The sequence below is a fragment of the Grampus griseus genome, assembly GCF_964374135.1.
Source record: "Grampus griseus genome assembly, chromosome: 5".
Lineage (NCBI taxonomy): Eukaryota > Metazoa > Chordata > Mammalia > Artiodactyla > Delphinidae > Grampus > Grampus griseus.
The window spans coordinates 133,440,768-133,462,375 of record NC_138998.1 but is presented as its reverse complement, the minus strand read 5'-3'; the positions used below and the strand labels follow the sequence as shown (position 1 = coordinate 133,462,375).

Genomic DNA, 21,608 nt, shown 5'->3' with positions numbered 1-21,608 from the left:
GGGGCTGGCTCGAATAGCCTCCGAGGTTGCTTTCTGCTCTATCATTCCACGAGATGTTGGAATGAAACCTTAGAAATGTTGACAGTGAGTTGCATCATTATCTGGTTACGTGTGACTCATGCCCAGGTAGCTCAGGAGAGGCAAGCGCTAGCCTGTCCCTTCCCAGGTGGCAAAGCCGGCGGTCAGCTCAGGAGCGATCTTGTCGGTCGTTTACACCTGCGGCTCGCCCGGGGCTCAGCATGCCAGCTCCGAGACTGGGTGCCAGGCCGTGAGGCTGTGAGAAAGCGGCCGTCCCAAACCCTGCCATGGGGACAGAGCCCTGGCCGCAGCATGACGGCAGACGGATGGCCACCCCTGGTTCCCAGAAGGGCTCCAGAAGGTGCCCGCCACACTCCTTATCTCTTAACACTCCTCAGTTTCACGTGTGCTCAGCCCAGGCCACGTGCTGCATTAAATTTCTCTGAGTCTGGGGGCACCTCTGGTAGTCACGGCGTCCGGCTTTGTCATCATGGTTTGACACTGGGGTTGTGCATGCCTACCCTGGGCTGGGTTTCCCTAAGGCACCACTGGCATTTGTGGCCGGATCATCCCCTGCTGTTGGGGGGCCATCCTGTGCACTGGGTGATGTTTAATAGCACCCCACCCCTGGCCTCCACCCACGAGATGCCAGTAGCATCCCCTTACCCCAGTGGCAACAAGCAAAAACACCTCCAGACATTGTCCAGCGTCCCCTGAAGGAGAAACCGCCCTTGTTGAGACCCATCTGGGAAATTCACAAGGGTTCAGTCGGTCCACACAGGATGTCAGTGTTGGCCACAAACGGCAGCCCCTTGGGCCTCTATCCTCATCAGCAAATCAGTGCTGACTCCTGGCTTCTGCAGGCAGCCAGGATCCCTGTTCTCCGGGGTCGTCCCTATTGCTGAGCAGGAGTTTCTAATTGTCTGCTCTCTCAAACTCAGCTTTTAATTTTTAAAAAGTCTCCATTTTAGTCCAAGTCACTAAAAACCTACTGCTTCTCTGAGAAAGCCTTCCTTGACCTTGTAAATCAAAGCGGTTCTCTGGAGGGAGGTTTCCCACTGCTGGGCTCACAGTATCATCTTTCTCAGAGTGACCTCATCTATTAAAGGACGAAGGTTGTATTTGAAATGCCGTTTACTTTCTCTGAGTCAGTACATGAAGCTGTGGACCTTCAGATCATCAGAAGTCTGCTTATTACCAAGAGTTTCATGTGTGTGTGTGTGTGTGTGTGTCAGTTTTTAAAGCGAGGTCTGTGTTGGAGTTTAAAAGAATTCTGGCAGATTTCCATTTGCCTTTCTGAATCAGAGTTTGGGGCGATGTTCCCCTGTGAGTGTAGATCGCCCACAGACGCATCTGACTTTATTAGTTTGCGTTCTTTGTTCAGAGCACCACGGATGAGCTTATGAAAGTACACGCGGCTCTTATCTTCAAAGGCCTCCTTGATGCCGCAAAACTCCACCTCAGCAACCTGTGCTGTTAATCTGTCGCCGTCCCAATTAGTTCACGTCAAGGTCAGTTCTTCGGGGTGTGCGAAATGGCTGCAGACTTAGGTGAGCCGATTCCTCTTGTGCGGATTTCGCAGGGAGGTGGGGCGGGGGGGAGACCGCAGGAGGGGCAGGAGGCACAGAGGAAGCCGATCGTGATCCCCTCCCCCCACCCCAGCTCGCAAGCCAGAGACACCCAGTGATCCTGGCACAGGAACCCGCCACCGAGCGGCCAGGCAGCTCCGCCTCTTCCTCCCAGCTGCTCCGACAGCAAATATCCAAGTGGTTACCGATTTTCAAAAAACAGAGAAGCGTAACGGAGCCATTCCTTGGGGTCTTTTTATGTGTGGAGAAGCCTTGCGTTTAAGACGTAAACTACTCCAAAAAAGATGTTTACAAAAAGTGAACCAGAGTTGGCGGCGCTGTAGGGTGTCACGTTCTAGGAGTGAAGCAGGACACTGGGCTCAGGACTGCCGGTCCCGCCATCTCCCAACCGAAAAGATGGGAGTCCGCGAATTGCAGCGTCTTCTGTCTCCAGCGTCGGGGGTGAGGGCCCTCCTTATGTGGAGAGAACAGGCTGTCTCACTGTGTCATTACTTCAGGCACAGCAGAGTGGGAGGAGAAAAGGGTCGGGGCCAGCTGGGATGGCAGCGCCTTTTAAGAGGGAGAAATCCATTGCTCAGTACATCCAGAGACCTTCCCGGAGCGTCGTGGACGTGCAGAGTGTTGGAGGTGAAGGGACGGCCAGGAACCAGGCAGTGCTGGCTGCCCCCTCGAGGCAGGCGCAGTGTGTTCATGCCCCCCGAGGAAGGGTGCTAGAGGGATGCGGGCGGGTGATGCCCCCGCGGGGTCTGGCCTCCTGGTCCTGCTGCTGGGAATCCCGGGAGCCCGGGCCTGATGTGTAGGAAAGGAAAACCAGGAGCGTGTGGGTCGGGAAGGGAAAGCTGGGACAGGCCGGTGGGGACAGGCGGGGAGGACTGGACAACCAGAGGCGGCCGCTGCCTTGGCTGGCGCGCACGTGTTAGGGGGTGGCGCCCCAGCGTGGGCGTCACTGCACTTCCCTTGGCAGAACGTTCTTCAGGCTGGGCGTGTGGATGGAAGCTCTTATTAGAGAGCGAGTGGTTGCTCAACCTGAATCCCAGCCCCGAAGGTGAAGAGCCGCGCATCCTCGGTTTCCAAGGCTCGGCTCTCCGGTTTCCGAGCAGCAGCTGGCGGGCGCCTTCCGCAGGGCAGGGTGCCGGGGTGCTCCCGCTGAGCGAGGCTGGTGCTCGGCGGGCAGAAAAGGGCTTGTATTCGGTTTGGCAGTCTGTGCAGGTGCCGCGGAAATGGTGTACACGTCGATGGTGAAACCATGTTTCCCCAGGTGAGGGGCTGAGGGCGTTTTGCACCTCGGCCGAGGCCGAGGCAGGCCTCATCCTGGCGACTCCGTGGGCTGTGCCCGCCCTCCTCCCTCGTATGGGGCACTCGGGCCTGAGGGGCATGGAGCAGGCCCTCTCGGGACACGGACCCTTTCTCTGAGAGGACAGGGGAGAGGAGCCTTACTAGGAGCCAGGTGGTGCATTAACGACGCTGGAGTCCGGATGCCGTTTCACCCCCCCCCCCCAAGCCCCTCACAGGTGGGGAAACTGAGTCTCCGAGGGCTTCAGCTGCTGGCCTCAGCACAGGGTGAGTGAGGGGCGAGCGGGGGCTCAGTCCTCATCTCTCAGACTCCCAAACCCTGCCCTCGTGCCCTTGTCCAGGCCCTTTCTCCCTGCGGGGCAGCTCAGGGACGAGGTTCCCAAAACTCGGAAATGTTTGGAGCCAACACAAACCAAAGGAGGAGTTCAGTGTCTTTTGTGTTCTCTCTCAGCATTCTCTAGACGGTATTTATTGCACTCCCTTTTTCCCCCTTCATGAGAGTTCTTCTTCTGGTTTTATTAGAACGCCATGTTTCCGAGTTTGCTGCTTAAAATCAGAGTATCTGGTGTAAAATGCAGTACGGGTGCGCTGGGGCACATGTCACATGAGAGCACAAGACACAGAGGCTGCTTGGCCGGGCTTCGAGCCACTCTGAAATTTGTCTGTAGGCTACAGCCTGGAGCTCGAAAAGTACGGTGGAATGGATTTGCATAACTTTACAACAAATAAACAAATCTCATAGTAATAATACAACAGAATTTGTCAAAAGGTCCTAACTTTTTCCAAACCCGCAGAAGTGCTTAAGTAAAAAGTTTAGCACAGAGCCGGAGGGGGTGGGCGGCACTCAGAGGCAGCCAGGCTGCAGGATGGCCTCACCAGCACCTGCTGTGCGTCAGACGTCCTTATGCGGCGGCCTTAAGAGCATCCTCCAATACCGACAACTCACAGGGCAGAGGCGGGGCAGGGGCACTCATCTTATGGCCCCTGAGGTCCCAGTGATAACATCACTCTTTTTTTCTTGCCTGCTGCCACCCTGAGGCATTTCAAGGACCCTGGCAAAGCTTCAGCCACGTTACTTGATAGGATCTGCCCAAGGGACAGCTGTTATTGTATCTACTTAGTCGGAGAGATGGCTGCTCCCCCGCCCACCCCCCGGGGAGTCCCGTAGGCTCCCCTCCCACCCCATCGGCACATGGCCTTCGGTGCTCAGTAGGGACTGTAGCTTGGCTCTGACAGTCTCTCGCCCTGGGCCACGGAACAAGGCTCTCAAGCCTGCACCGTCCTCTTTAGAGCACGTGCTGCCCTCGGTGGGATGTTCCTTCATCAAATTAAGTTTCTTTAGCTATGGGCAGTCCTAGGGGTGCCGTGCCTCTCCCGCTGGTAGCGTCCCACTTTGAGGCGTCAGCAATTTGGTTCCTATGAGTGAGGGTCCTCATTGCTGCACTGGGGGCTCAGTCCCAAGCTAGAAGCTGCCTGAGATTTCCCAGCCCTCGACAGGTATCTCTGGCTCATCCCTTTCGGGAACTAGCAGAGGGGGCGAGGGTGCTGAAGAATAAGCGGTTGGGAGCAGAGAGCCATTTTTACCCTCCTCCACGTTTTGAGATTTTTTGTTGGAGGAGACAGACATGGAGGAATGGACAGAAATTAGCAGGGCAGTCGTGGAATAATTTGAACATGCCCGTGATGGCCTGGCCTTACAGGAACCTACCCAGCCCATCTGTACAATCAGTTCAGGCCTGGAAAGTGTGTATGGGGGCGGGGGGACAGAGGTTCAGAAAGTGAGGGTGCAGAAAATCTTTACGGGAAGATGTTTGCAATGGATGTCTGTCTGACAAAGGCCAGGGAAATAACGTGTCTGCGAGGGAGGACACAGCAGAGACCAGAAGGTGCCTTCCTTTCTCTTGGAACCAAGATCCCTGCACCCCGTGTGACCTGAAGGCCACTCTCCCCCAGTCTTAGGGAGTCAGTGCTGGCAGAGAATCAGAGGTGTTATCCAGACCCCCATCCTTTCTAGAAGCCAGTGACTTGTCCCCAAACCCTGCCTCGGAGACAACTGTGCCTGAGTCCAGAGCCTCTTTCCAGACGCGGCTCAGACTCATCTGGCCGAGGCGAGGGGCCTCATGGCTGGATTGGACTGTTTCCCCTGGGAACTGTCTGGCACGTCTAACGAGGAATAGCTCTTTGAATTTACAGAGCGCCTTTCATCTGCGGCTCTCAAAGCTGCTCCACAAACAGTAATTAACTCTCACACCTGCGAGGCAGGTGAGTCTGGTTACCCCCATTTTTAGAGATGAAGAAACAAAGGTCTGAGAGGGAAAGGGCTGTGGTAAGCCGCCGGAGTTGGCGGTGGGTCTCGTGTTAGGAACCAGCACCCCGACCACAAAGCCAGGGACCTCTCCCGGTCGGGTAAAGGGAAGGGTCCCCAAGGCAGTGAGGGGTAGGGACGTGGCCACACAGCTCCCTTCTGCCCTCCCGCAGGTAGCCTGTCACCTCCCAGGCCCACCGGTCAGCTATGAGGACGGGATCCCTCAAGACCCCAACGGCCTTTAACACGCAGCAGCCCGAGGCAGGCCTCTGCCCCGGCTCGGTCCTGGATGCTCCCCTTCAGAGTAATTGCCGGAACAAGGAACGCATCCTAGCTGTACATGACTAACCAAGCTGTCTTCGGCCAGCAGAGACAAACGGTTGGCAGATACCGGAGCTCTTTCACAACTTCTTTTTCCAGGATCCAGAGCTGGTGGGAACTGACTCACGTTAGCAGGGTGTTTCACTGATAGCAACACCAGGCTCGTTAGTGTCTCTGCCTGGGTGCACCACTGTTCCTACTTCTTGTTCTGTGCTACACTGGTACTGCACAGGCCGGAGGAAACAGCGCTTCAGACAGATGGGGGGACTTTCAGGGAAATGCCTCTTTCGTAGCAGAGGACACAGGCCCTGGGGCCGTGAAAGCTGATATCACATGGTTCTGAAGGTAGCAGCAGAGCATCGGGGGGCACCCTTTTTGTTCACAGGGGAGCCTGGATCTTTCTTCCAGGGGTCCCAGACAGGGAGATGCAAACCACTGCCGGGGCTCACCCTGACACATCGCCCTGGAAACTGACTCACATCTGAGTCCTGAGTCACATCCTGTTGTGTGTTCTCAAGCAACCGAGAGGGCATTACACCAGCTGCCCATGACTGAGGTGAACTTGGAGGGCACCCTGGGAACTGCCCTGCCGCCTTCCAAGCTGAAAGGCGGAAAAAAAACCCTCTAGGGAAAAAACCGGAGCCGCCTGGAGGGTTTATATGTTCACCACTTAGGTTTGGCTCTTAAAAACAGACACTGGGGCCCTGACGCATACGTAACTTGTCTGGTCTTTGTTTTTAAGTGGCTCTGAAAGGTGTCTGAAAAATCAGGTCTTTAGAGATATCAGCTAAATAGCCAAAGGAAAGGGCCCTCGAACTCTAACCAACAACAGAAGCCATCAATCTTCTGGACCCAGGCTGAGGGGGTCACCAGCATGTGTGCACCTGTGCGCCTTAGGGGACCCAGGTTTTGAGGGTGGGTGTTAAAAAGCCCACAGACGTAGGTGCTCAGAGAACCAGCAGGCGTCTCTGGCCATCCTCTTCTATGGCCCTGCGGGAACATGAGGACAAAGTAGGACATTTTAAACTTTTCAAAGAGCAGCTTTTGGTTTTGTTCACTTTCTGTTGCTTTCTTGTATTCGATTTCTTTGATTTCTACTCTAATTTTTATTATTTCTTTCCTTCCGCTTGCGTTAGGTTTATTTTGCTCGTTTTTTCTCTAGTTTCCTAAGGTGGAAACTCATCGATTCTGAATCATTCCTCTTTTCTAATATATGCACTAAGATGCTATAAATTTCCCTCTAAGCACTGCTTTCCGCTGCATCCCACAAATTGTGGTGTTGGATTTTCATTCAGTTCAAAAGACATTTTAATTTCTCTTGAGACTTCTTATTTGACCCGTGGGTTATTCAGAAGTGTGTTGTTGAAGCTCCAAATATTCAGGGATGTTCCAGCTGTCTTTCTGTCATTGGCTTTTTAGTTTAAATCCATGTGGCCTGAGAGTATACTTCGTATGATTTCTGTTCTTTTCATTTTAAGGTGTGTTTTATGGTCTATCTTGGTGGATGTTCCCTGTGAGCTTGAAAAGAACGTGTACTCTGCTGTTGTTGGATGGAATTTTCCAAAGATGTTCATTGGGTCAAGCTGGTTGGTAGCACTGTTCAGATGAACTGTGCCCTCATTTTCTGCCTGCTTGATGTATCAATTACTGAAAGAGGCCTGTGAAGGCTTCAGCTATACCTGTGTATTTTTCTCTTTCTCCCTGTCGTCTTATCAGTTTATGCCTCATGTCTTTTGACACTCTGTTAGGTGCATACGTGTTAAGGATTGTTATGTTTTCTTAGACATAACATTTTTCATCATGTAAGTCCACTCTTTTTTTTAATGTATTTTATTGAAGTATAGTTGATTTACAGCGTTAATTTCTGCTGTACAGAAAAGTGATTCAGTTATATAAAGACTATATATTACATATATAGTCTTTTTCATGTAATTCCCCTCTTTTTCCCTAAAATTTTTCCTTCTTCTGAAGTCAGTTTTGTATAAAATTAATATAGCTGCTCTGGCTTTCTTTTGATTACTGTTAGCCCAGTCTTTCTCTACCCCTTTACTTTCAACCCTGTAGACAACACATAGTTTTGTTTTTAATTCACTCTGACAATCTCTTTCAGTTGGTACATGTATTAGACCGTTCATATTTAAAACGATTACTGATATAGCTGGATTAACACCTACCATGTTTGTAACTGTTTTATATTCGTCGCACCTATTCTTCTTTTCTCCTCTTTTTCTGCCTTCTCTGGTTTTAACTGAGCATTTTATTTGATTCCATTCCATTTTATCTCTGTTCTTGGTGTATCAGTTATACTTTAAAAAATGTTTTTAGTGGTTGTCCTAGAGTTTGCAAAATACTGTGTAATGAATGTAAGTCACTGTCAGATAACACGAGACCACTTTTTCCTTCCCATTTCTGTCAGTACTGTCATTCACTTCACTTATCCATCGCTTACAACCACCCAATACGTTACTATTATGACTTTAAACAGTTATCTTTTGGATCAATTAAGAATAGGAAAAATAAGACTCTACCTTCATTTATTCTTTCTATTATGCTCTTCCTTTCTTTATGTAGATCCAAGTTTCTGACGTATATTATTTGCCTTTTCCCTGAAGAACTTTTTTTTAACATTTCCTGCAGGACAGGTCTGCTGGATAAATTAGCTCAGTTTTTGTTTGTCAGAGAATGGCTTTATTTCTCCTTCACCTTTGAAGAATGATTTTGCTGAATATAGAATTCTAGGTTGCTAGCTTTTTCCTTTCAACACTTTATTTACTACACTCTACTTCTGCTTGCATGGTTTCCGAAGAGAAGTCTGAAGTAATTCTTATCATTGCTCCTGTCTGGGCAAGGTATCTGCCTCACACCTTTCCTTTCTGGTTTCTTTCAAGATTTTCTCTGTCTTTAGGTTTTCTGCAGTTTCAATATGATATGCCTAGATGTAGATTATTTGATATTTATTTTGCTTGGTGGTCCCTGAGTTTCTTGGCTCTGTGGTTTCGTGTCTGTCATTAATTTTGTCAAGTTCTCAGCTATTAATGCTTCAAATATTTTCTCCTTTTCCTTCTGATATTTCTACTACACATATATTACACTTTTGAAATTGTCCCGAAGTTCATGGATGTTCTTTTTGTTTCTGTTTTTTTCTTTTTTCTCTTTACCTTATAGTTTGGGAAGTTTCTATTGACATATTTTCAATTTCATTGAAATTCTTTCATATTTCATTGATTCTTTCCTCACTCATGTCCAGTCTGTTGATGAGCCCATCAAAGGTATTTCTCATATCTGTTAGAGTGTTTTTCATTTCCAGAATTTCCTTCTGAGTCTTAAGAGTCTCTCTCTCCCTGCTTACATTACCCATCTGTTCTTCCATGCTGTTTTCTTTTTCCATTAGAGCCCTTAACATTTTTTTTTTTTTCGGCTGAGTTCGGTCTTCGTTGCCTTGCACAGGCTTTCTCTACTTGCAGAGAGCAGGGGCTACTCTTTTGTTGCGGTGCGCGGGCTTTTCATTGCGGTGGCTTCTCTTGTGTGGAGCACGGACTCTAGGCATGCAGGCTTCAGTAGTTGTGGCACGCTAGAACCCTTAACATATTGATCAGTTAAATTTCCTGATAACTCCAAAATTTACGTCACATCTGTGTCTGGTCCTGACGCTTGTTTTCTCTCTTCAGATTTTTTTCTTGCCTTCTGTCGTGCCTTATTTCTGATTTGGAAGCTGGATATGATGTATCAGGTAACAGGAACTGAAGTAAATAGGCCTTTGGTGTGAGATTTTATGTTCATCTAACTAGGAGTTGGGCTGTGTTTAATGTTTGCTGTAGCTGAAGGTGCCAGAGGCTTTAAATTCCACTAATGTCCTTGTTTTTGTTTCTGTCTTTGGGCTTCCCTAAGAACCCTTCCTTAAATAGTCTGTCTTGCAGCTCCTTCAGCTGTAACCCGCTGCTATTATACAGGATCCCATGAAGAGCTGGAGAAGTCCCTAAATGAAAAACCCATGAAAGTGTCCCCACCCCAGCCCCATACACACAGACAAGAATGCAGCCCTCACGAGTTTCTTACTCTCACACTAGTCTATACTCAGCCTCCAACAATTTGTCAAAATTACCATTTATATGTTCCTACCAGCTCATGGCTCCAGTGGCTTCTGCTCCCAGCAAGCACACCTCAGCGTAATTTTCTGTATTCACCTCTCTCAAGATTTCAGGGTGGCAGTTTGCCCTATGACCTCAATTCTCTACTAGATCTGAGAAAAATCGTGGATTATCAGTTTTAGGTTTTTTTTCATGTTGTAAAGATGGGAGTGATAACTTCTAAGCTCTTGACATTTCAGAGCTGAACTTGGAACCAGCAGAACATTTTGACTTGAATTGTCTGACAGAGTCATTTTTTACTCTGAAGACATTTTGATATTGCTGCATCAGAGGTAAAAGCACTCTACCCTCTTAACTCTTACGTATGCTATGGATACTTCTGAGCTCACCACTAGACTCAACCCCCCTTATTCCTAACTCCCCCCCTTCTTTGACCTCATCTCAAATGGAAAGGAGTGGGGCTCAGGATCTCAGAGGAAGGGGGCTGTTTTATCCACTACTTGATGGATCAAAAAGCTAAAAATAACCCATCATAAAATGGCCTCAGTAAAGCAGCTACATCAAAACATTATGTACCCTGGAAAAAACAGGACGCAGACAGACTAAAACTTAAATTTTCTAATCCAGTAGTTTTTTTAACGGAAACATGAGCTGGTTGAGATTGGATCCTCACCTTCTCCGTCCTCACCTCAACTCTCCAGTTTTCTTGCCCATTTACCACTTAATCTCCTGAGTCCAGTTCTTCTCCGGTGCTGAAGACTCTGTGTGTCATCAGCCTTCTTTCAGTGAACAGAACAGCGTTACCTGAGTCTCATCCTGGAGCAGGTGTGTGTGGCCTTACCAATAAATATCAGATAAGTCCCTCGGCACGGATTTCTTTTCCTTTTTAATATTATAATCATAAAAATTAGCCAGACTCACTGAGCATTTCATATGGCCAAAAACGGTGACACCCACTTTATATACAGTTTATCTCACTTATCCCTATTACCCTCTGAAATAGGAAAACTATGTATCCGAGGAAATCAGTGACTTGCCCAAGGTCATACAGCTAGTTTATGGTGAAGGGAGAATGCAAACCGAAATCTGTTTATCACTTAAATTAGGTGCTTTCCCTTGTCTGTTCCTCTCAGAGGTATAACATAGCATGTAATAAATACCACTAGGGTTCTTATCTCTAACTTGGGAAGGGCTGTTTGCCAAGTCCCGTTTAGGGAGGTAATCCAGCTGTTCACGTGGATACAGCCCCCACTAGCCACAACTCCAGAAGGCAAGGACTATAATCCACTCACTACTGAGTTCCCAAAACAGTGGCCCTAATAAAGCAAAAAGTCCATTGGCAAGATGAATGAATGAGGAAGTAAATAACTTCATGAGCCTAAGAGTGAATGAATGAAGTAACTCAGCATGATGATGAATGCAATAGGAAAAAGCCTTTCCAAGCATCATACAGTCCTGGGATCTTCACTAAGTTCCAATGGGACAGGGACCATATTGTTCTTACTCATAAATTAGCACATGCCTGGCACGTAGTAAGTTTCAATAAACTTGTTCTTTTTGGTGGATTGACCTATCAGAGGCATTCCCTTCAAGAACAAGCAGCCCTCCTCTGAAGAATGACGGACAGTGGTTCTCTTCCTCAGCCTATGACTTTTTTCTTGATAACCCCCATCTTATCCCTGTCCTACTTCCTCTTCCCAGAATACATGTATTTACTATTGCAAGCACCGTTCTTCACCTCAAACACCCACCTGATTCTTCCCTAACTCTGTTTAATATACGAGTTAAGCAGAGAAGTACTGTTTGGGACCTATTTGACTTAGGATCCTGCACTGTCACCACTGAAAGGGGCTCAGAGATCATCTCCTTTCAGAAATGAGAGTAAGAAAGGGTAAGCAAGTAACCCAGGGTCATCACACATACAGGCCAGAGGCCATGTCTCCTGCCTCTCAGTCCAGTGCTCGTGTGGCCCACAGCACTGTCACTTCCACACTTGCCTTCGTGTGTTCACGTTGGCCCCATCATGGCAAGCATGGTAACTCAATAGTAAACTCAGCAAACCATATTATTGGCCCTTCGTTTTTTGTTTTGTTTTGTTTTCGTTTTAATGAATAATCCATGTAGTAGAAGAAAACACGGTCAAACTCCGACATGAGAAGCTCGCCATCACCACCTTCTGGCCCACTTCTGCCAATGAAGCCAAACACAGTTCACTGTGGTCACAGGTATGAAAAATGATCAAGGGTCATTGAGTTTTTAGTGCTGTCCCCCAACTAGCACTGAAAGGCTGAGTTGTGGTGTGAAGAAAGAAGATGTTGAATTTGAAACCCTGTGTTAAAAAAAAATCATAGAACCTGGACTTTAATCATAAAGATCATTTTACCAAAGCATATTTTTAAAAGGCTGTGAAACATTATGCAACATTTGCATGGTTTAATTATGAGTTTAGAAAAGCCTAGCACAACTTTTTCACTACAGTAAAACATGACAGAGCATGAATCATGGCATAATACTTTATGCTTACTGTAGTTTTAGACATGGGGTTAGGGATGCTGGGCTGTCTACACAACAACGCATGAATTACTGTACCGCAATTCACACCCAAAGGGCTTTATGGCAATCATAAAACCTCTTCTGTTTGCTTTTTAAATGATTAACATATTTGAATACTATATATATTCACTTTGTAAATACGTGTATCCAGGACATGTGCATGTCTTACGGAAAATATCTGAGTATATAATTTTATTTTCACTTGGAGCAAAATACTTGTAGCAGTATGGGAATGTTAAACAATCTGCTATTGCTATTTGCTTTCAGTTGCTGGAAACACTGTTAGCTGTAAGATTATGCAGGATCTCTGACTATAGTTGAACACTTATTTTCCACTGAGTCTGGAATGGACTGGCTCTTTATTCCTTGCCATCCCGTCAATTCTCTAAAATTCAGAAGAAAATGAAGACCTTTCTTTAATAGTAGATTTCAAAGATTCTGAGTTAAAATATTTCCCCAGGTTCTTCAAAATTCAGAATTAAAATGTCAGTTATTTTAAAGAAAAGAAAGAAGTATATCAGTATGAGGGAAGCCGGGTAGAAGATCTCGGGAGAAGAGTAGGAAGGCAGACCTGGCTCTCCATTTACTTGATTCTGTTCTCCACGGTGACAGCTTCAAAGGCATAATAGACAAGGGACACTTTAACTGGAAGTGCAAAGCCCCAGAGGGAGGAGGTGTGGACAATGTATAACGAGTAGGAATAACTCATTTCTTTATGTCACGACACGCAGAAAACTGACACCTGTTGTTTTCCTAAGGAACTTTGCTGCTCTTTCTGTATTTACTCCCAGCATCATGAACCCCTGGCTATGAAGACCCTTTGGAGTTAGTGTAGTTTGCTGTCACCTTTGTCTACAAAGAAGGTGGAACACAAAGAGAAAATTAACATTTAATTCTAAGACAGAAATGTAAAGCTATCTTATGGTGAGACAGTGGTTGATTTTTACATTTTCTTCCACATTTTGCCTAAGAATAGAAGGTGTTGGGTTTTTTTTTCCTCTTCTGCAAACAGTATGATGCTTTTGAAAACTAAGACTCCTATGAATGCTGGAGTCAAATTTACAAAATGCTTTTTACCTAAATCTTCTGAAGTCAGATCTTTGTCTCTTCTCTCGCCCAGGCCTCTCTTTTTTTTTTTTTTTTTTTTGGTTAACATCTTTATTGGAGTATAATTGCTTTACAATGGTGTGTTAGTTCCTGCTTTATAACAAAATGAATCAGCTATACATATACATATACATATATCCCCATATCTCCTCCCTCTTGTGTCTCCTTCCCACCCTCCCTATCCCACCCCTCTAGGTGGTCACAAAGCACCGAGCCGATCTCCCCGTGCTATGCAGCTGCTTCCCACTAGCTATCTGTTTTACGTTTGGTAGTGTATATATGTCCATGCCACTCTCTCACTTCGTCCCAGCTTACCATTCCCCCTCCCTGTGTCCTCAAGTCCATTCTCTACGTCTGCGTCTTTATTCCTGTCCTGCCCCAGGTTCTTCAGAACCATTTTTTTTAGATTTCATACATATATGTGTTAGCATACGGTATTTGTTTTTCTCTTTCTGACTTACTTCTCTCTGTATGACAGACTCTAGGTCCATTCACCTCACTACAAACCAGGCCTCTTTTTTCAATGGCAATCTGTAAAATACTTGCTCAACATTCTGCCCTTTAAAAGTTGCAAACTTGAGGTCTTGAGAAAAAGTGGAAGACATCTCTGTTAGTCTGGGTTGATAGAGGCAGCCCTGCACTGCCGGGTTTGTGAACTAGTCATCAGGCCTTGTTGCCAGTTTCCTAGCCAGACTTTCTTTTCAGTTATCCTTGGGAGAGAGTTCACCTGAACAGAAAACATTTAAAAGCCACAGAATATTTTTGCCAAAGGTACAAAAAGAAGACCCAAACCCTTGCATTCTTTTGCACTTACTGAGTACAGAGAGACGGGTGATCGCCTGATAATGATAACCACGATTACTCGTAAAGCTGGGCAGTCAATACATGCAGTCAACGGTCCGAATGTTAACACTTCTACCTGGAAAGCATAAATCAGCCTCTCTCATCAGTAGTGTGATTAAAGAAAACCTTTGGAAGGAACAGTTAGCGGAGGAAAATCTTCAAGAGTCAAACATAAATTATATTTCAGTATCGTTTTGGGGGGAAATCATCAGACAAAAGCAAATATTGGGACTTAAGGAGGCTTATTAAACACTGGTAAACAGGCCACAAACATGTATTAGATTTAAACAAAGGTAGCTGGTTTTTTATTAAAAGATTTTATTTTTCTAAATCCTGACCCACTCTACATGTAAGTGACCTCCCTGATTCTCTGCAGATACAAGGCAGATCCAGCCGTCCCCACCATGGTCCTACGAGCAGTCCTACCAATACCTGGGACCCATTGCCTCTCCTTCTGTCCACCCAGCAACACCCATCTCGCCGGGACGGGCCAGCGGCATGACAACCCTCTCTGCAGAGCTTTCCAGTCGACTCTCAAGTAAGCTGCTTGAAAATACACTCTTTGAAGTCCGGTTGCAGTGGAAGGTTCTGGAGACCAGAAGGGATGCACGAACGGGGTGGCAGTCATTTTTGATTGGATGCAGTACGGTTTAAAGACAAGGCTGTCTATCTCTAAGTCCCCCGCCCACACGCTGATTTTCCTTGACACTCAGAGGCAGAGATTACGTACAGATGTGAAGGGAGAAGTGGCTTGGAGAAAGTGGATTCCTTGGGCGTTTGGGGGTGCTCACATTCGGTAGGCACGGGTGGCAGCTGAAGGGTCAGTGACAGAAAAGGCCAAAGTAGTCAGCTTCTGGGCCTCAGATGGGACTGATCCATCTTGCGGTGGCGAGCTTTCACAGGCCACGTGAACAGCGCACTGGGGCACACATGGAGTGGGACACACATCTACCCCAACGGGACACTCTCAACTAAGAGCCGCTTATATCAGGTTTGAGGAACAGACTGGAAAGCTCAGGTGTCATGGCTGGCATGATTGTTGTTAATACGTGCTCATTAAACCTAGTCATTTAACCTATGAGACCTTTGGGCTTGGCACTCACCTTTGCTTGTGGGCAGGGAAATCAGAGTTACAGAGAAAAATTCCTTTGTTGAAAGCAAAAAGAAGCGACTCCCTGTTTGGGGCTTTGAAATTGGAGCTGGACCAGACTGTGAAAATACTTCAGAGGACTTCAGCAGTAGGAAGCCTGAGAACACACTTCTGTGGAAGGGCGGCTGTTTTTGCTTTTCAGCTCCTGGAATCAGATTATAGCAGATTAGGGGCAGGCAAAGGGGCAAAGGCATTGCGTCTGCCATTTTACGTGTGGTGTAATGTTGTGTTTTGTGGACGACTGTGATTATTTGAGATTTCCCCAGATGCTTCAGCTTCTTCTCAGAGCTTCACAGAATCCCTCTCAGCTTCTCAGCAGCAGCAGTGCTGACACCTGCGGCCAGACGATTGTTCACTGTGGGGGGGCAGTCCTGTGCACTGCAGGGCCTTCATCAGTGTCTCTGGCCTCTAGATGCCAGCAGCACCCCCAGTCATGGCAACCAAAAATCACCAGACGTTGCCAAATGTCCTGAGGGCCACACTGCCCCACAGTTCAGAACTGTCTTCTTGGGCGAGGCAGTGGAATAAGAAAGCCAACTTCGTTGCCCAGTTTCCACATTATTTTCAGCCACTGTTGCCAAGAATTTCATGGCACCTGCCGGGCTAAGGAGTTAAGGGACTAGCGTAGGAATTATGAAGTCCATTCAGCTTGTTGTTGTTGCAAAAGCTCTGTCCCCTCAGGACTGGTCTGCTTCCAAAGGCACTTGTCATCTTTCATTGTTTCTTCTTCTTGTTGGCACTGCTCTGCCCACTGGCTGTGGTCTACATCTGAAGCAATTACTGTTTTTCTTGGAAATGTCCCTGCTGTGGGTCTGTCCCTTGGAATTTATTTCATAAGTCTTTTGACTTGGTCAGCACCCAAGATCATCGGCACCTTCGAGTCCAAGAACCCTAGGGGCCAGCTGTTCTGGCTGACCAGTGCAGATGGAAGGGTGACTTCTTTTTTTATAGGAATGAGTAACACGTGCCCTCCCCAATCCCGTCTCACAGTTACACTTCTGAATAGCCTGGACTTCAGTTAGCCAAGGAGCAATGGAAGGGCATTTTATGGCATGAGGGTATGAAGGAGATAAAAACCGCATCCCATTTCAGCACCCAAGCATGACCCTGCGCTGTCTTGGACGGTGGACCCAGGAGAATGCCAGAGGAGCTTTCACCGGTGGCAGAGCATAGCATGGGAGACTGCTCTCCACCTTGGCAGGTCTCCCTCTGAGAAATCGAGCCTGGAGCCCAGGCCTGAAAAGTGTTGTCATCTACCTGTGGGCAGGAGGGGTCTGGGATACTTAAAAGAAAAGTGGCTGCTTTGAGAGCCTGCTTTCCTTGAATCCCGCCCCCCAGCTCAGCTCTGTGCTCTGCCCCTCTCCCAACCCCTAGCGCCACCTGGGCTTCCTCTGGCCGGAGAGACCTGTGCTCTGTGTCTGTCTCTTACCTTTGCAGACAGACTCCACACCTTGTCTGAAAAGAGTTGTCATCTGGAGGTTTTCTTTTCTTTTTTTTAAAATAATGTTTAGCTGCCAACCTGGGCGACAGACAGCATGCATTAATCTGAGTCATGCGAGATCCTTTTAAGGCAGCCATTATCTGCTCAGGCTGTTTAATCCTTCGGGGGCAGTGGGAGGGGCCCAGAGCAGGGCCGCTTTCATCCACAACAAGCTGCAGAATGAAGACTTGAGCTGTCATGGCAAATATTCAGCTCCATCGGTGGGGCAACATTTCCAACTAAAATACCTGCGCCGCCTAATCCCCAGATTTCCTACTGTTTAAAAGCTCCCTGTGAATATCAGGGGTCCCCACCTCTGCCCACACTGCTACCGAATAAGGGGGCACAAGCCCAGCCAAAAGGACAAATGAGCTAAGGCCGGGGGGGTGAACCGTGCGTCACTGGTGGGGCGTGCTTGGTAGCGGGTGTCAGACCGGACATAGAAATGAAAACAAATATTTTAATAGGTCACTTGACTCTGAGCCCACCTAGTGGGCCGAAGTTGTTTTGTTATCACAATGTGTGTGTAAAGGACAATTTGGCCAAACGGATGGTCTTCTGTAGTGTGACACTGGTACTATGTGGCCAGAAGAAGAATCACAGGCAACATCTAAGATCTTCCAGATATTCTGCCCACAAGTGAAAGAACTATTTTCTCCTGACAGCTGAGACCATAACATCATTCCATTACTTATGTCCGTGACAAATCACGGGCTCACTTGGGATTCCAGTAACTTGCTGTCATCACCAGGTCACCACACAGCAGTTGGAACAGACTGGCAGAGCATGTCCAGACACAGTCATGAAACAGGGTGACCTTTCATTCATTTTCCAGTGGATTCACCTTTTTGTCTCATGGCAAATGAAGCAAGAGGAATAATGGGTGGAGTCATTTATTTGTGTCCAGAGTATTGCATCAGATGACAACAAATGGACTGTATTTGCCTAATGCTGCTCCCTGGACTATAGAAATCTCACTGGAAAAATGGAGTAAAGCTTCCTGTTAACTCTCAAGTATGTCACAGCTCTCTGTGTGAACACAAACAAGTGACACAGGGCTTGCTCACAGAAGGCCCCAGAGGGCAGGGACAAACCCTGTGGAATGAGGTGCGGCCTGGCTTCAGGACGAGCTAGAGAGTGTCCGTGGAAGGGCTGCCCTAGAACCACTGTCAGTTTGCAACTTTTTCCCTGCCCACACGTCTGACTCGCGTTGAAAAGGTTAACAGGAGTGTTTATTTCAAAGTCAGACTCCTGGTTTCCTCGTCAGTGGAGGGATTTGCTGCGGACTTCTGTTGTTTCTATAATTACCTCTCTGATGAAGAGTATATCCCCTCACCAGAGGCACCCCAAATTTACAGGAGTTCACTTGGAGGGAGGGAAGGGGAGGGGGAGAGAGAAAGAGAGAGAGAGCGCGCGAGAACGAGAACACTAGCTCTCCCTGCTGGAATAACAGGCTTGAAATATGAGGAAGCTGATCAACAGCCCATGCCGTCCAAAAGCAGATGAACCCACCCGATGGCTTTCCTTTCAGAGCAAGCTTTTGGCTCAGTCAGGTTTCTCTGTGGGCCTGAACACAAAAGGACACAGGCCACATGCCATCTTGGGCTTGGAGTTATTTCATATGTTCATTTGAGAACCGATAAATTTTAAAACATTCAGTTCTTGCCTCTGCTCTGTTTTGTTGCTGTCTTTTGCGTTTGCTGACGTAAAGACTACGGTCTGGTCATTTAACGCATAATTCTGAGGAACAGAAACTACCCCAGGACACCATCCTACATGCACAGTGGTGGTTCTCAGCGGGGGCGGGGGACTTTTGCCCCCCTCACCCCTACCCCCAGGGCATTTGAAAGGTCGGGAGACATTGTTGGCTGTCACAATGGGGGGAGTGGGGCTCATTACTGACATCTGCTGGGCAGAGGCCAAGGATGCTGCCAAACACCCATCCCAGACCCACATCACCCCAACAAAGCTGGCCCCAAATGGCAGTAATGCCACTGTTGGGAAACTCTGATCTACAGGACACAGGAAACCATCCTAGTACCCAAACCCACGAGTGGTTCCCAAGGGCAGCCTGCGGTTAAGGAAAATGCAAAGAGATGCCACAAAGGACAGCCAAAGCCAGTCCGCGAAATGGTAAATGCATCATCCTAACCAAATGAGTTGTATAGACAAAGCTCTGCCATTTCTGGTAGAATTTCAACATGTACAAAAGCGGAGCAGATAAGTCAAGGTCCTGCAGCCACTCCTCTTAACAAACCGGTGATGCATCTTAGAGAAAAGCACGTGAAACCGACGCTGTACTGTTTCTAAAACTGTGGAACTAGTCTGAAGGTAGATATGGGAGAGAAAGAGTGATGTGACGGTTCACGGACACCCACTCCCAGTCACTACTATGGCGGGCATCAGCTTCAACCATAGGAAACGGCCAATTTTTAACTATTCCGGGCCTACCGAAACAGCAGTTTTAAACGTATTATAACGTATTAAAATGTTATTACATATTAATATTGTTATGACAATACCGTATTACGTATATATATTCTATTAATATTAATCTATTAATGCATCCATTATATTAGTAGTTCTAGTGTTACATTGTTTTGTTATATATTGTTATATTAATATCACCGATTAAATGTACATTATTATTGATATATTAATATGTTGATTATATAGAGAGGTGCCAAACTTTTCTGCAAAGGGCCAGATTCTAAACATTTTAGACTTTCTGAGCCCTACAGTCCGGCCCTCCAGTCTCTGCCATGACCACTCAACTCTGCGGCGGTGATTTAAAAGCAGCCATAGAGGGCTTCCCTGGTGGCGCAGTGGTTCAGAGTCCACCTGCCGATGCAGAGGACACGGGTTCGTGCCCCGGTCCGGGAAGATCCCACATGCCGTGGAGTGGCTAGGCCTGTGAGCCATGGCCGCTGAGCCTGCACGTCCAGAGCCTGTGCTCCACAACGGGAGAGGCCACAACAGTGAGAGGCCCGCGTACCGCAAAAAAAAAAAAAAAAAAAAAAAAGCAGCCATAGATAATACATAAAAGAATGAGTCAGGCTCCTTCCAATAGTACTTCATGTATGAACACTGAAATTTAAATTCCGTATCATTTTCATGTCAGGACATCATCTTTTGATTTTTTTTTTTCTTTCTCAACCATTTAGAAAAGTGAAACTCATTGTAAGCCTGTGCGCTTACAAAAATTGGTAGCTGGTGGATCTGGCAGGTGGGTTTGCCAACCCCAGAGTTACAGAAATACGGTTATATTACGCAAGTATTATATCATATACCGTATTACGTTGCATGAGATCGTATATTACCATCATCATCGCATCAGCTGTCTGGGCAGCAACGTTCTGGGTAATCCTCTCGCGAGCGGGCCGGCGGGGGAAGGGGCGTGGCCTCCTTGAACCCCTGTCTCACGATATTTTTCTCTCCCTCCCTGCAGCCGCGCCCGACCTAACAGCCTTCGGCGACCCGCGCCAGTTTTCCGCGCTGCCCTCCATCTCCGACCCCCGCATGCACTACCCCGGCGCCTTCACCTACTCCCCGACACCCGTCACGTCGGGCATCGGCATCGGCATGTCGGCCATGAGCTCGGCCACACGCTACCACACGTACCTGCCGCCGCCCTACCCTGGCTCGTCGCAGGCGCAGGGCGGCCCGTTCCAGGCCAGCTCGCCGTCCTACCACCTGTACTACGGCGCGTCAGCCGGCTCCTACCAGTTCTCCATGGTGGGCGGCGAGCGGTCGCCGCCGCGCATTCTGCCGCCCTGCACCAACGCCTCCACCGGCTCAGCGCTGCTCAACCCCAGCCTCCCGAACCAGAACGACGTGGTGGAGGCCGAGGGCAGCCACAGCAACTCCCCAACCAACATGGCGCCCGCCGCGCGCCTCGAGGAGGCCGTGTGGCGACCCTACTGAGGCTGCGCACGCGCTCTCCGTGCGGCCGGGCGTCGTCCCGGAAGCGCCTCCTTCGGGCTCCGGCCTCGTGTGCTCGGGAAACCCGCGTGGGCCCGGCCGCCGGCCCTGGGGAGCGCGCCGCTGCCAACTGCCATGGTGATGTCGCTCCGGGCGGGGCCTCGGGGCCACCTGTGCTTCTCAAGTCCGTGCAGTTCGCAATTGCCGTTGGCCCATCTCAGATTTTTCTAACCTGATGCAACTTGAGGGTGTCCGCTTCACCACCCCGTGGACACGCTGTAAGGCAAACAGAAAGATTCCCAGAGGGAAACTGTGAATGCTTCTGATTTAGCAATGCTGTGAATAAAAGAAAGATTTTATACCCTTGACTTCACTTTTTAACCAAGTTGTTTATTCCAAAGAGTATGGAATTCGGGTTTTTCGGGGTTTTTTTTGGGGGGGGGGTGGGGAGATGCAACTCATTCTGTTTGGCATCAAATTCATATTTTTAATTTTCTTTTGCAGCACCTTATAAATTGCAAAATGCGTATTTGCATTTGGGGTGGTTTTTATTTTTATATATACATAAATTTGAGCTTGCTTCTTTCTTGCTTTGACAAATGAAAGAAATATGATTCCTTTTTCTGTAAGTTTTATTTAACTTTTTTTTGGACTTTTTTTGTAGTTGTTTTTTGAGAAACGGCTACAGCTTTGGGTCATTTTCAACTACTGTATTCCCACAAGGAATCCCTAGATATTTATGTATCTTGATGTTTAGACACTTACTTAATGTGTTGATACTTTTTTTATTATTTAAATGTACTTATATTAAGAAGAAAAATATCAAGTACTACAGTTTTTGTTTTTGATAGTAGCCAAAGTTAATTGTATCACATTGAAGAAAGTTGGAAAAAAAGGATGGGTAATGTGATCACTTGGTTATCTAAATATTGTTTACATT

The 21,608-nt window shown here is 47.5% G+C and overlaps 1 protein-coding gene across 2 annotated transcripts in view; it reads left to right on the top strand.

Annotated features, from left to right (window-relative positions):
• Positions 1–20,839, top strand: part of RUNX1 (RUNX family transcription factor 1) — a 242,621-nt gene extending 221,782 nt beyond the window's left edge. For both annotated transcript variants that reach the window (XM_082654955.1, XM_082654956.1), the window contains 2 exons: positions 14,494–14,655; positions 20,196–20,839. In XM_082654955.1, the coding sequence (XP_082511081.1) occupies positions 14,494–14,655; positions 20,196–20,671 (638 nt within the window). In that variant the 3' untranslated portion in view covers positions 20,672–20,839. The remainder of the gene's footprint in view (positions 1–14,493; positions 14,656–20,195) is intronic.
• Positions 20,840–21,608: the final 769 nt, after the last annotated feature.